General features: G+C 52.1%; 7 protein-coding genes across 7 annotated transcripts; 4 read left to right on the top strand and 3 right to left on the bottom strand.

Annotated features, from left to right (window-relative positions):
* Window positions 1–644: 644 nt before the first annotated feature.
* On the bottom strand, window positions 645–1,334 carry COCVIDRAFT_94111 (hypothetical protein; the record flags this gene model as incomplete). The annotated part of the gene is made up of 3 exons (XM_014703106.1): window positions 645–1,137; window positions 1,190–1,221; window positions 1,290–1,334. 3 exons carry the CDS (start codon window positions 1,332–1,334, stop codon window positions 645–647), a joined length of 570 nt encoding a protein of 189 aa, XP_014558592.1.
* Window positions 1,335–1,592: 258 nt separating this feature from the next.
* On the top strand, window positions 1,593–3,367 carry COCVIDRAFT_94220 (hypothetical protein; the record flags this gene model as incomplete). Its single annotated transcript, XM_014703105.1, has 3 exons — window positions 1,593–1,715; window positions 1,782–3,221; window positions 3,278–3,367. The coding sequence occupies 3 exons, from the start codon at window positions 1,593–1,595 to the stop codon at window positions 3,365–3,367; spliced, it is 1,653 nt and encodes a 550-aa protein (XP_014558591.1).
* A 493-nt stretch (window positions 3,368–3,860) lies between these two features.
* Window positions 3,861–5,114, bottom strand: COCVIDRAFT_94200 (hypothetical protein; the record flags this gene model as incomplete). The annotated part of the gene is made up of 2 exons (XM_014703104.1): window positions 3,861–4,022; window positions 4,152–5,114. The coding sequence occupies 2 exons, from the start codon at window positions 5,112–5,114 to the stop codon at window positions 3,861–3,863; spliced, it is 1,125 nt and encodes a 374-aa protein (XP_014558590.1).
* Window positions 5,115–5,687: 573 nt separating this feature from the next.
* Window positions 5,688–6,527, top strand: COCVIDRAFT_14390 (hypothetical protein; the record flags this gene model as incomplete). The annotated part of the gene is made up of 1 exon (XM_014703026.1): window positions 5,688–6,527. One exon carries the CDS (start codon window positions 5,688–5,690, stop codon window positions 6,525–6,527), a length of 840 nt encoding a protein of 279 aa, XP_014558512.1.
* Window positions 6,528–6,678: 151 nt separating this feature from the next.
* On the bottom strand, window positions 6,679–9,809 carry COCVIDRAFT_25008 (hypothetical protein; the record flags this gene model as incomplete). Its single annotated transcript, XM_014703041.1, has 6 exons — window positions 6,679–7,340; window positions 7,391–7,470; window positions 7,520–8,022; window positions 8,070–8,620; window positions 8,672–9,356; window positions 9,411–9,809. The coding sequence occupies 6 exons, from the start codon at window positions 9,807–9,809 to the stop codon at window positions 6,679–6,681; spliced, it is 2,880 nt and encodes a 959-aa protein (XP_014558527.1).
* Window positions 9,810–10,414: 605 nt separating this feature from the next.
* COCVIDRAFT_25007 (hypothetical protein) lies at window positions 10,415–12,080 on the top strand (the record flags this gene model as incomplete). Its single annotated transcript, XM_014703040.1, has 4 exons — window positions 10,415–10,485; window positions 10,535–10,564; window positions 10,620–10,694; window positions 10,745–12,080. The coding sequence occupies 4 exons, from the start codon at window positions 10,415–10,417 to the stop codon at window positions 12,078–12,080; spliced, it is 1,512 nt and encodes a 503-aa protein (XP_014558526.1).
* Window positions 12,081–12,472: 392 nt separating this feature from the next.
* COCVIDRAFT_94231 (hypothetical protein) lies at window positions 12,473–13,916 on the top strand (the record flags this gene model as incomplete). Its single annotated transcript, XM_014703103.1, has 3 exons — window positions 12,473–12,607; window positions 12,864–13,055; window positions 13,137–13,916. The coding sequence occupies 3 exons, from the start codon at window positions 12,473–12,475 to the stop codon at window positions 13,914–13,916; spliced, it is 1,107 nt and encodes a 368-aa protein (XP_014558589.1).
* Window positions 13,917–13,926: the final 10 nt, after the last annotated feature.

Below are 13,926 nucleotides of genomic sequence, written 5' to 3'. Positions count from 1 at the left end.
CGAAACCCTAGTGACTAGGCTCCTGGGTCAAACGTGCCTCATAGTATAGCCCAGCAAGAGGGCGGAAGAAGCGAAGCTAAAGTATGCTGATGATGAAACTGAGAGAAGCGCTAAGGCAGAGATACATGTTGGTGTGATTGCTTTGCATACGGCTTTTCTTTAAACTACTTAGGACTCGAGCGTATATGTCGTCAAGCTGGGGTCTGGTGCGCATAGACCCTTTGACTGCGTTGTGAAGTGCGCATTTGGGCAGATATTTATCAAGAGCAAGATATCTACCGTACTTCCCATCCTGATATTATCAGTGCCTTGGGAGATCTCGCTAATGTATGCAATTGAAACGAATTTGCCCAAGGATGCAACAAGAGGGCTCGGAACAACTTGAGAGAGTAGCAGTTTTTGATTCTATTCTGTTACATCTTTAATTCTTCTTTTTAGTTGATGCGCAGACCATAGTTCGGAAATCTAGTAGAAATGCTGGTGCTTGAAGCGTAATGTTGCTAGTGGTGCCAGGAAATCCATTGAATAATTCATGTTAGTAAATGTTAAATTCTTTCCTTCTCATTGTCGGATATCGCCAATACAAAACGCCTTGAAATGCCGAAATGACCAAAACGCCGCCCTTTGGAAATCCACTGTGTCCCTTACAAAGCCTCGAGCTCAAAGTCGTCCAGCTTGTCGCGGTATTTCATAATGTTTCGCTTAATCTTGGAAGAGTCTACCCAGGTCACAAAGTCCTCCATGTTCCTGGTGACGAGGTAGGCGGGATCCGTGATGACATCTGTTCCCACGCGGACGTGACCTTGCTCAATGAGCGTAGTAGCGGCTTGAATATGATCAGCCATGCGCAGGCGCGTCATGACAACAGGCAGCCTCCTCCGTGCAAAAGCAGAGACGGTGACCTTGTGCTCGATGTCACTCAGCTTTCCCCTGCCTCCACCACCGGTACCAAGGATGCCCATGTCCCATAGCTTTTCTAGCATAAGGTCTTCGTGTTTCCGTCGGAAGGGATCTGAAGGGTCGAGGGCGGCAATCTTATGGGCGAGCTGTCGCAATGAACCAGCGAGCTGGTTGTACTTTCGGTAGTCATCTCGGCCTTGGATGGCATAGCGTCGCATTACCGCTGCTTCTCGGTGACTGACACGAAATTATTATCACTCATAATGTATGAATAATCCATTGCACTTACTCATTGTCGCTCTTGTAGGTGTTGAAGTCGACCTAACAGCATAGAATTAGCATTTGAAGTGTTCTGTCGCGTGGTGGATTTCGGCCCAGCAGGCGCATACCTTCTTCAAGAGCTTCTGCTCATGATGCTTCAGTTTGCGCACCATTGCGACGACGGGCGACTGGGTGCGTGTGGGAGTTTATGGGTTGTGGATGTGAAGACGGCGTTCCTTGGAAAATGTTGCGCGGAGGACGGAGATCCAAAGATTTGTTTGACAGGGATTCTGCGGGCACTAGTCGTTAGCGTGGCTGTAGCTGCCCCTCCCTCCAATGACGGAGGGGTCCATCCAAATTTCCTTCCACCGCGCCGTTTGGAGTCAGACAGTTCCTTATTATCATCTAAAATATTGAAACATTATTTCACCATGTCGAAGGTTCACATGCTCGATTATGTTGCTGGCAACGTCCGATCCCTCGTCAATGCCATTGAAAAAGTTGGCTACACGGTAGAATGGGTCAAGTCACCTGCTCAAGTTGCCGAGGCAGAGGTACTACTGCTCCACGACCAAGAAGTGTACAGCAATTGGCAAGTGCTGATACAGCATCACCCATAGAAACTTATCATCCCTGGTGTTGGACACTTTGGCCACTGTCTATCTCAGTTAGAAAAGGCCGGTTACACCGAGCCGATTCGCGAACACATCAAGGCTGGGAAGCCTTTTATGGGAATATGCGTCGGCCTACAAGCGCTATTTGAAGGATCCGAAGAGGATGCACAAGTCAAGGGATTGGGTGTGATACCAGCGTGCTTGCGTAGATTTCAAGACACAGACAAGAGTGTACCTCACATCGGATGGAACAGCGCAAACACATCACGGCCTGGCGAGGTGACAGATGAGTCATTATACGGGCTCCGACCGACATCCAAATACTACTATGTTCACTCCTACGCTGTACCTTACGAGGAGGGCAAGTTGGAGAAGGAAGGATGGACAGTCGCAACCGCGCGGTATGGTGACGAGGAGTTCGTGGGCGCAGTGGCAAAGGACAACATCTTCGTGACACAGTTCCACCCCGAAAAGAGTGGTGCTGCAGGTCTCCGCGTTCTCAAGGCTTTCTTGGAAGGAAAGAAGACAGAGAAGCTCTCCGAGAAGCCATCGGCAGTCGACACAAAAGAAGGCCTTACAAGACGAGTCATTGCATGCCTCGACGTACGGACCAACGACCAGGGTGACCTCGTCGTGACAAAAGGCGATCAGTACGATGTGCGTGAAAAGTCGGGTGCTGGAAACGAAGTGCGAAACCTAGGCAAGCCCGTCGAGATGGCCAAGAAGTACTACGAGCAAGGCGCTGATGAAGTTACCTTCCTAAACATCACTTCCTTCCGCAACTGCCCTGTCGCCGATACACCGATGCTCGAGATCCTGCGTCGCACAAGCGAGACAGTCTTCGTCCCTCTCACAATAGGCGGAGGCATCCGCGACACCGTTGACACCGACGGCACCAAGATTTCCGCTCTGGACATCGCCACCATGTACTTCAAGTCTGGTGCGGACAAGGTAAGCATCGGCTCGGACGCCGTAACCGCAGCCGAAGAGTACTACGCGCGAGGCAGCAAGCTCTCGGGTACCACGGCCATCGAAACCATTTCGTCGGCCTACGGCAACCAAGCCGTCGTCGTCAGCGTAGACCCTAAACGTATATACGTCTCCTCACCTGACGCAACTCCCCACCACACCATCAAGACGGCTATTCCTGGCCCCAACGGCGAGGAATACTGCTGGTACCAGTGCACCATCAAGGGCGGACGTGAAGGTCGAGACTTTGACGTTCGGCAGCTTGTTCAAGCCGTTGAGGCTATGGGCACAGGCGAGATTCTACTTAACTGCATAGATAAAGATGGCAGCAATAGCGGGTTCGACACTGAACTCATCAACGATGTCAAGAGCGCTATCAAGATTCCTGTCATTGCGAGTAGTGGAGCGGGTAACCCGGGTCATTTTGAAGAGGTGTTTGCGAAGACGAAGACGGATGCTGCGTTGGGTGCTGGAATGGTAAGTCACTAGAACCAAAAGCGTATAATGGATGTGTTTGTTAATCCTTTTTGCAGTTCCACAGAGGCGAGTACACGGTTAAGCAGGTCAAGGATTACTTGCAGGAAAAGGGGCAGATTGTTAGGCCGTTTGAGGCGGATATATAGATGTACGGGTTTTTTTGTGTAGGAGATGAGTAGATATTCTGAATGATGATAGACTCCGATAAAATTGTAGGACAGAATGTGAAATCTTGACCAAATATGCAGATTGTTATATCTTGTACACCACGTACTCGTACATGAACTCTTCCCAGTTTTTCTTCTCAACTTGTATAACCAGCTTCTTTTTCCCATCAGTTCAAAACAACCATGTTATTTCGAATGCCAGTGGGAATAAACAAGCATTCAAAGAGTGAAAGAAGAGAAAGGGTGAAATAAGTAAGAAGAGGGGGGGGAGGGGGGGGGAATATATATATATGCAAATCAACATCCCTTTTCCATTTCGACCAAGAACAAAATGTATAGTGAAGATGACAACAAATGCAGCACAGCACTACTATGCTTTCCAACCCAAAAGGTCCAAGAGCAGCTCCTCCGAAAAAATCTACTGTTTACTTTTCTTTCTCTTCTTTTTTTTGTCAAGATTACGCATATTCTTCTACTTCCTCCTCTTCATAACCTTTGTGCACATTTCCACAAGACCAGTTTTGGCTTCCGAGTCCGGGAAGAAGGAAATAGCATCGATGGCTTTATCGACGTATTCCTGGGCGAGGGCACGGGTTTGCTCGAGGCCTGAGGATTGGGCGACGATTTGGCGGGCCTTGTGGTTGTGATGTTAGCAATAAATTTCTCGAAACTGGGGTACATAGTTTTCCGCTGAATTAGAAAGTGCAATGCTGATTTAGAGAGAAAAGGAGACGAAGAAAAAGAAAAGAAAGAAAAGACTAACCTGCTGCACATCCCCCTGCTCCGAAAACTTCCTGCCCACCAACTTGCCCAGACTCTTATTTTCCTTCCACGCAAAAAGGAGTGGCGCAGTCGCTAGTCCGAGTTCCAGATCCGCACCAGCTGGCTTTCCCAGCTCAGCTTCGCTAACTGTGTAGTCCAGCATATCATCTACGAGCTGGAATGCGAGACCGAGATTCTTGCCGTAGAGATACGCCGCTTCGACCACATCCGGAGTCGAACCACCGAGGATAGCAGCGGCACGACAACTCTTCGAGATGAGCGAGGCCGACTTGAGATATGTCTTTTGAAGGTAATACGAGACGGTTTCCTCAGTCCAGATGGGGTTCTTTTCGTCGCGCGCAGTGTTCTTGAGTTGCATGAATTCGCCCTCGACGAGGTTGGCAATGACCGTAGCAAGCAGCTCTGTGACTTCTGGGTCGCGCAGACGAGCAAGCGCGACGGATGCTCTACCTAGCAAGAAATCTCCGGCTAGCACTGCCATCTTGTTGCCAAATTCAATGTTTGCAGAGGGCGCGGCGCGGCGCGAGACGGAGTGGTCGATAACATCGTCGTGGAGCAGACTGGCTGTGTGGATGAGTTCGGTGATTTCTGCGAGCCGCCGTTGTGAAGGGAGAATGTCGCTGTCTTCTGGAGTGTACGCAGAGTCATGTCGTATGCTGCTAATGGGGCTGGTGTCTGGGTTCTCGTCTGCGAGGATACTCGGGTTTGTTATGCTAATGTCTGCGCTTTGGCTACCAATACCACCCCTCGCAACGTTTCGGTGGGGTGTGAGGGCCGTAGCGCGACTCATCAACAGAACAAGCATGGGCCGTACATATTTCCCCTCACTTTGCGTGTAGTACTTGGCCACAGTGTCGAGGGTGGGATGTCCAGAGCCGAGCAATTGCCGTATGTTGCCTGTCAAAAACTTCATTTCTCGCGCCACTGTTTGGAAAGGATCCATCTTTATTGGCGCATCTGGCGGCGGCGTCGCCCGCACATGCTGCGCAACGTTCACAGCGGTAGCCCAGGACGATTGGTGCCGCCGCCGGGAGGGGTGGTGCAGTGTCGGGGCAGCATTTTGGCTTTGTATAGAGCGTGAGAGGGCGACGCTACTGTAGGGACATATCGAGCGGTATGTTGTAGAGGAAGGAGAGGAGGTTTGCGGTCGCGCGATAAACGGCACGAGCCGGGGAGAGCGGCTCAACATGGAGGGGGAGTTTGGGTGCTGGCGATGTCGCAGAGGGCGAATGGCGGTTTCCAGGTGCAATTGAGCAATTCTGGCAGGGTCCCGCAGCAGAGGAAGTGGGCGGAGGTGAGCTAGTTGCCGCACAATTGGAGTTGGCCTGTAAGCTACGGCCGAGATTTGGTAAGTTTAAAATATCCATGACGTTCGGAACGCTAGCTCCCTACGGCCGCCGCATTATCCCTGCCAGTCGCGACGTTGGCGATACCGACGTGCCGCACATGCGTGAGATGTCGGAACTTTCTTCCAGACCAGTACATACCACCACCATACATACAATCACACTCCACCATGGTGCTTCTAACCATGACGCCCGGTATTGTCCGGGCAGTCGCAAAAGCTGAGGAGTTATCGCCCGACGAGTACGCCAGCCTGCAACGCACCGACGAACCCACGCTCGTACATGCCACACCAGGCAACCCCATCTCACACAGCCAGCTGGTCGACCTCTCCAAGCTGCTCAAGAAGCATCTCCCTCGTTCGAAGTCAGATGAATTTGTAACTGGTGACGAGGCCACAAAAGATGCCGAAGAACCCATTCCCAGGACTCTCGCATCTCTTCTCACCAACACCACATTGTACACCCCGCCCCCGCCCCCAAAGCCAGCAAAGACGCCCGAGTACGAGGCCCTCATGGCTCGCCTCCGCGCTGAGCAAGAAGCCCTCTCCTATGAGCGTATGCTCCATCCACCGCCTACCCGCGAAACCTTTTCCCAGCGCTTCCCCCACGCCCCAGAACCCTTCAGCATCGGTGCTCGACAGACAACGAGCGAAGAAGATGACTTGTCTTATGAGGAAGTGCATCGCCAGATCATACTCATCATCAACATATTAATCTCCATTGTCTGCGTCGCCGTCTTCATATGGGTCGCCGCACGTCACTGGACCGTTGGCTCGAGGCTGGGATTGAGCATGGGAGGCTCCCTGGGCATAGCCGTAGCCGAAGTGGCAGTCTATAGCGGATATGTGAGAAAGGTCAAGGAAGCAAAGAGGTTGGAGAAGAAGAAGCCTGAGATAAAGGAGATTGTCAAGACATGGGTGTTGGGTGACGAGAGCGAGGGAGCAGAAGCGACTGGATGGAAGGAGAAAGACGGCGATGGGGTGAGGTTCAGAAAGGGCAAACATCGCTAAAGAAACACTGTCGTAATAGACGCCGTCCATGCCTAACGATGACCGTAAACAAATCGACCTTGCTCCAAACAGACGCCAACAATGCATCTCATAATCACTCGCGCCCGCCAAAAACACATCAATAAACCAGCCTATGCTCATCCCCACCTGCCTATTTCTTATCCTTTCTTCTCCCTGCCACTCCCCCAGCAAACCTTCCCAGGTTACTCAGGCTAGACCGCGGCTTGTGTCCTGGTAGAGGGCCAGGCGGCGCAGGCGCTGGTGGTGGTCTCATTGCGCCTGCAGGACTTCCTGGTCTGAGCCCGGCAACACTCTTGGGTGGTGCAGATGGAGTCGGTACTGTTGGGCCCATTTTCTCGTAGACCTCCTCTTCTTCGCCCATGCTGGCCATTCGTTGACTGCGCCTTGCCTTTTCCTGCGTCTGCTTGAACCGCTCTAGCAACTCGGTCCACTTCACTGTTGCACCCGCTTCTGCGCCGCCCAGCACGTCTCTTGGCTTCAATCGGCCAGACCGTTCGAAGTTGGATATATTGGCTCCTCCAGGTGAGGCAATGCCACTACCGCTACTACTGTTCGCGCCGGCTTCTGAGCTTTTTTGCCGCAAGTGGTTTAAAGTGGGGGAAGAGGAAGGGTGCACATACGTCGAGCTGCTGCGCTGAGGCGCAATATGCAGGTAGCCTATGGCCGAGACGCTGTTGAGGCGATTCTTAAGCGCAGCAAAAGCAGAGGATTGGGGAAGTAGCATCAGTAGACCGTACATGCATTTGTACAAGTGCGGATATCGTTCAGGCTCGAGGAGCTGCATGCGGAGATCTGCAACTTGATTAGCGACTCCGTACAGATCTCAGGTTAAGGAATCTTACAAGTGAAGACCGGAGACTCCAGAAGTTGGACAAGCTTGTCGATCTGAATAAGCATGTTGACCGTCATCTCAAGTTCGGCGCTATAAGAGTCAGTCTCTGTATCTGTACGAATGCGAGTGAATCACCTACAAGACTTGTAGTAAATGGTATGCCTGTTCGTAGGCTTGAGCGAGGAGACACAGTGAGAAAGTAGCCACGGCGTTGTGACACCAAGCCTTGAAAAGAGTGACGAAAAAGGATTGGCCGTCCTTGCTGTCAAGGTTCCTCAGTCGCCTCCGCAGGTCTGCAAGCTCTGGCGCAGTGATGAGGTTGTTGTTGAGGTTTTGTACCATGATGCTTGCAAACTCGACATCTTCATCTTTCGCTAGGCAATCGGCCATGGTACGATAGATCCGTTCAGCACTCAGGGTGAGGCATAGCTGTCTAATAATCAAGTTACCGCGCGTCTCGAGCAGCCTGCGGTCGGTACAGAACAACTTCAGCAGGTTGACCATAAACGAGGTGAAGTATGTATCATCGCTGTGCAGAGATATCTGAGAGAGGAGTAGCAAGTCGCGCGTAACGACCGCATCGGAAGGGTCAGATAGTGTCTTAAGCAGTGCTGGAAAGGTTCCGTCGTCCACTGTTAGTATCTGCATACGGATTAGTGCTGTGTAGGTCGTACTGCATGTCTACTCACTCTACCGGGTGCCATCCTGTGTAGCATAATTAGCCACGCGATAGCGGCAACACGAGTAGCTTCATGTTCATTCAAAAATTGCAGTGTTAAGGCACTGACTGCAGCTTGGTAATCCAACTCTGGTATTGGGCGAGGAGACGAACCACTGTCCTCTGCGGGCGTAGGGGACCTGCCGTCAGGTGACTCAGCCTTGTTTGCCTGGTCACGGATAACCGCCTTGAGCAAACGGCCAGAGAGATTAGAGTCTCGCCGCTGTGCACCAGTAAGCTCCTTCCCGAGCTCAGAGAGGGAAGGTGGCAACTGGATCTGTCCACTTGCGCCGCCATCTCGTGGACGATTGTCATCAGATAAGGATAAGATGTAATCCATAAGCGAAGCATTGACCTTAACTGCTGCTTTGCGAACGGTATCAACCTCATGGGACATGCGGGGCAACACGTGCGACAGAAGGCTCGGGACAAACGGCATGATATCTTCTGGACAAATGTCAAAGAAGTTGTCGATCCAGCGCAGGGCTGTCAGTAATATCTCGGTCTGCTCCTCTTCTGTATCTGCAATCATGTTAGCATAGTTCAGCTTCTCCTTTCAGACACAAATCCTACCAGGCGGTGGAGCTAGAAAGTCAACGAGTATCCCAAGAATTTTGGGGTGGTCGACGTGCACATCCTGGCCTGGTATCCAGTTGCCATCGCCGTGTACAGACTTTTCGCTCTCGCCAGAAACAGAGCCACTTTCTCCACTGGCATCGCCCTTGTCGTCAATCGAATCATGCGGGTCGAGGGGCGTAAAGTCAGACGCATCGCTTCCGCTGCGGATACTATCGGCAGAGTTCCTGCGCTCGTCCTTGCTGTTGCTCTTCTTGCTTTCCTCTATGCCCTTTTTGATTCTGGCAATTTTCTTGATCTCGTTCAGGAGCCTGTCCAGCGCCGCCTGCGTCATAGTGTATACATCCTGGTTGGAGTCGCTTAAGAACTTGAAAAGACCACCAAGGAAGCGTGGCAGGTGAGCAATCAGCTCGAGGTCGGGTATGGAATCGAGCAGTGTTATCCATGCAACTAGGAAGGAGCGGGTGAAGGGGTTGATGACGTTTATGCGCTCTTCGAGGAGCGGCAAGAAGCGTTCAAGGCTGAATGCGTATGGATATGGCTCGTCCTCGCCGTCATGCTGCTCGGGCGTAGTCTGCAGCACGGAGACATAGCTGGCAGCGGATTCTGAGACAATGTCTTTGATCAAGCGGTCCAGGAGCTCTGCGCCATTTTTGACAGACAGCTCTGAGTCTGCGGCCATCTAGACACAACTGTATTAGTCCAATCTTAAGATGTGAGGGGGGTGGAGGCATACCTTGCAGAGAGCATCAAAGACTTGGTTAAAGTAGACGAGTATCTCGCCCTTTGCGACTTTTGCAATGTTGTACATGCTCTCGCACGCGTAGTACCGTACACGGGCATCTTGATCGCTAAAGCAGGCAAGCACCGGGGGCACGATTTCCTCGAGGTAGCGGGCGACTTCGGGCCCCAAGGCTATCGAGGCAGCGGCCAGTCCTATGAGACCACCATTGCGAGCGTGGGGCTGGTGGACGGCATAGGCATACTCATGGCACAGCTGATGGACGATCTTTGCTATCCTGTCATGGTCCTGGGCGGCGAGGGCATCACGGATGAGGCCTTCGAGTTCGAGTGCCCCGCTCTTGCGCCTATCGTAGAGCTTGTCGTTGAGGGCTTTTGTGATGTTGGCGTCCATGGTGAGGGCTTGTCTCGGGTGCAGGACAAGAGTCTTGTCTACATGGCGCAGCTGCCCGAGCCTCGCATGCTGCGTATCCCTAGGAGAGGCGGCGGGGTGGCGTGGATTAGGGTGCGTGCAGGTAGAGGAGCATTCACCCTCCCGCCGCGGCTTGGTGTTTCCTCACGAAGACAAGACAAGACGATGCTAGCCACACGCGAGTCGGGGGCGCCCCACGTCATCGTACACAAGCGCCCGCACCCCTGCGCCCGCTCATTGACTCCCGCGATACTTTCACACGCCCACACCCTCCTCCCGGCCAGCGGCTCTCTTGATATGCCATGGCTGCCCTCTAGTGCCATCATGTCAGCACCGCGACCCTTTGCTTCTTCCCACCCCCCGCAATGATAGCCATGACGCTCCTCGGCCTCGTCTGCCGCTAAAGCTGCTAGCCTATTGGACGCGCATCAGCTTCTCTCGCTTTGACCAACGCCATCTGCCCACTGCCTCACACCCATTACTCTTGCTGCGTTCACCTGCGCCGGTCAGGTGCGTCAGGCTGCCCGATGCACAGGTTGAAGAACAAGCTGCTGTCCCCCCATCGTCGGGATCGACGACAAGACGACATGGACAAGCTGCGAGAGCCCAAGCTGTCTCCCATTGCAACGGGGGGCTTCAAGCATTGGGCCGTGGCTTTGTAAGTCACCACCACCTGCGCGACGCAAAGCCAAGACTAACCGCCCCAGCATCGTCTGCAACTTCAATGTTGACATAGGGTAGGCAGGAGCCAACAGTCCAAATCTCGCGACATCATGTTGAAACTTGAGGCAGTCCGGAAATCGAGATTCTCTACCCGCCTCACATCCCCTTCTCCACGAGCGACTTGAGCGCAATTTGCTTCAACAGGTACCGTTTCCTCGTCTAGCTCACACCTGCCCCGTCTAAGACGTCTGCAGCTTCCCAGAGCAACAAAACACAGAGACTGCCGAGGATCTTTGCTACGACTTTGCCATTACCAACAATTCGCCTGACATCCAGCTCACCTCGCCCAACGCACCCCATGGCAGCGCAGTCACCTTCTATGCATCATGTATCTTCCGCCAAGAGTTTGACGATACCATGAAGAGGAGCTTCAACCAAAGAGCCCTAGTCTTGATTTCCCATCACAACTTTACCGCCTTGAATCATCGCATCTTACAAAAGATGACGGAATCAGGCCATCTCAGTGACCCAACCACTCTGGAAGCGGCGTACCGGCAAATGAATAATTGGATGCCCCCAGCCCTTGGCCACCATGACCTACCTTTCTTGGGCAGTATGTTGAGACTGGACATTGCACCACATCGCGCTTTTCCTCTGCAAGGCCTTCCAGGTCCCAACCCTCTGATATCCGACACTGCTCAATCCATCTATGCCTATGAACCGATTGGATCCTGGGACACCATCATGCACTACATGCCGTGCATCACCGACCTATATGTGCTTTACGAGAAACTAATCCTGTGTGAAAGCGTCATCGTCATCGCAAAGTCTCCACAACTAGCGAGTGAGGCTGTGTCTTCGCTTATTGACCTCATCTGCCCGGTCCCCTATGCCGGTGTGGTTCGGCCGTATATGACTATGCAAGCAAACTTCAAGAGTATTGGTATCGATGGTGGTACCCCAACGGCATTCATCGCTGGTGTCACCAATCCTTTTCTACTGAAGCGCATCATCGCTGCTGTTGAGGCCAGTCACCAAGCCCGCCCGCACATATTGTACCTGCAAAACTTTGATGGACCTGTACCCATGCGTCGCCACCATTCGTTACATCACAAGTCAAGCCGTAACGCACTTCTCGATCTCCCGGGTGGTGGTATCGAAGTCCACACTCCCCCGAAACGCTTTCTCAAATCAGACCCAACTGTAGTATCGCAAATCGACGCCCTACTGAAACTTGGAGATCAGACGCAAGACCTCGGACCCATTATACGCCGCCACTTTGCCGAGCTCACTGCTCAGTTCATCGCGCCTATCAATCGCTATCTCGCAACGTCCCACGTCGTAACACCAGGAGGCAACGGTAGGTATGCCAGCTTCCAGGTACGAGAGTTTTTGAGCAGCGTTAGCAAACACGGAACCAGCGTCAAATTTCGCGGATCAAATCCACTACAAAGGCATCGCGCAAGAGACGGCATGTATGAGACATTTTGCAATTCGCCAAACTTTTACTCATGGCTCGAAATGAAGATATCGCTGGAGAATGAAGCATCAGCTGGAATGCTGAACGCGCCCGTGATGCATTCAGGCTGAGGAGGCTGGGATGGTGTTGTATGAGCAAGACAGTTGATACGCAAGTGCATGTAAGGAGGATATAATATACCCTATGGCGAAAGGTGTTTAGGAGAATTAGTGATGGACGGAATGTAATAACGGTTATGTATGCCATGTTTTTGGGCCAGGTGGCTCTAGCCTATAATCGCTTAATAGATTAGCGAGAATGACTCATTCTACAAATAGAGACTGTTTATTTTACTTTTGCGATTGCATTGCACCTATCTCTACCGTTGTGGTGCTCTGCCCCATTTGGCTTAGCGTACCCCCCGCATTTGGGGCCCATTTCAAAATTGTTCCTCGTAGTCAAACCCCCCACAACAACGACATACTAACGCCAATTGTGTAACGTTACAACGAAGTTGGGAAATATGGATATCACAACCATACAGAAAATTGAGCTGCCTGCGGCGTTTGACGCCCATGTGCACTTGCGCGATGGAGAAATGTCGCAGTTGGTTACGCCGACTATTCGTAAGGGTGGTGTGAATACCGTCTATGTCATGGTATGTTTTTGTGTGTTCTAATATTTTACGACTATGATTCCAAATGGATTCCATCTCTTCTCTAATTCCTGTTTGCTCTTTTATGTCATACAGTATCTTGGCTTTCCTCCTCTCCTACTTCTTAGTCATCAGTCTTTTTCAAATATCACGTGTATCTTCTTTCTTACTTCAAGTTTATACCGTTTACTTTGCTCTTGCTACACATGATTTGAACAAAATTCTGCTGTTCTTGTTCTGATATTGACTCATCATACAGCCAAACCTTGTTCCACCCATTACTACAGTGAAGCAATGTCTCGAGTACCGCGATCGACTAAAGGCCATTGAGCCAAATGTCGAGTACCTGATGTCTCTCTACTTGCACGAAGACATCACACCCGAGGTCATTCGCGAAGCCAAAAAAGCCGGAATCACGGGCGTGAAATCGTACCCTGCTGGTGTCACTACGGTAAGTCAAGCCCACACAACATCCATACGAAAAAAAACCCCCCAAGGAAAAAAAACGAAACAAGACTAACCAATATCCCAGAACTCCTCCTCCGGCGTCCTAGACTACGAGACCTTCTACCCCGTCTTCGCCGAAATGGAAAAACAAAACATGGTCCTAAACCTCCACGGCGAAGTCCCTTCAACCCCCTCTCACGCCCCCCTCTCAAACGAAAAAAAGGACGCAATCACAATTCTCAACGCCGAACCCGCCTTCCTCCCCACTCTCCTCTCCCTCCACCAACACTTCCCCTCCCTCCGCATAATCCTCGAACACTGCAGCACCGCCGCCGCCCTCTCCACCGTCCTCTCCTGCGGCCCCTCCGTCGCAGGCACAATAACCGCGCACCACCTCTCCCTCATCATCGACGACTGGGCCGGCGACCCATTCTGTTTCTGCAAGCCTGTCGCTAAAACGCCGGAAGATAGGGATGCGTTGATCCGTGCTGTGGTGACTAGCAAGGGTAGGTTTTTCCTAGGAACGGATTCCGCACCGCATCCACGGGTCAAGAAGAGGGGCGAGGATAAAGTTGCAGCCGGCGTTTTTACGCAGCCGCATGCGCTGGGGTATGTGCTTGATGCACTTGAGAAGGGGGTGGAGAGGGGGGTCATCAGCAAGGAAGAGGTGACGCAGGAGGGGTTGGAGGGGTTTTTTGGGGCGTGGGGGAGGGCGTTTTATCAGGTTGGGGATAGCCGCGGGGAGAGGGTTGTGTTGAGGAGGGGAGGAGAGAGGATTGTGGATGTTTTGAAGAATCAAGGGGGAAGTGTGGAGGTTGTGCCGTTTAGGAGGGGAGAGCAGACGTGGGGTGTGGAGTGGAAATAAGCTGGGTAGG

Source organism: Bipolaris victoriae (genome assembly GCF_000527765.1).
Source record: "Bipolaris victoriae FI3 unplaced genomic scaffold scaffold_25, whole genome shotgun sequence".
NCBI lineage: Eukaryota > Fungi > Ascomycota > Dothideomycetes > Pleosporales > Pleosporaceae > Bipolaris > Bipolaris victoriae.
This window is presented reverse-complemented; position numbering and strand designations above follow the sequence as displayed.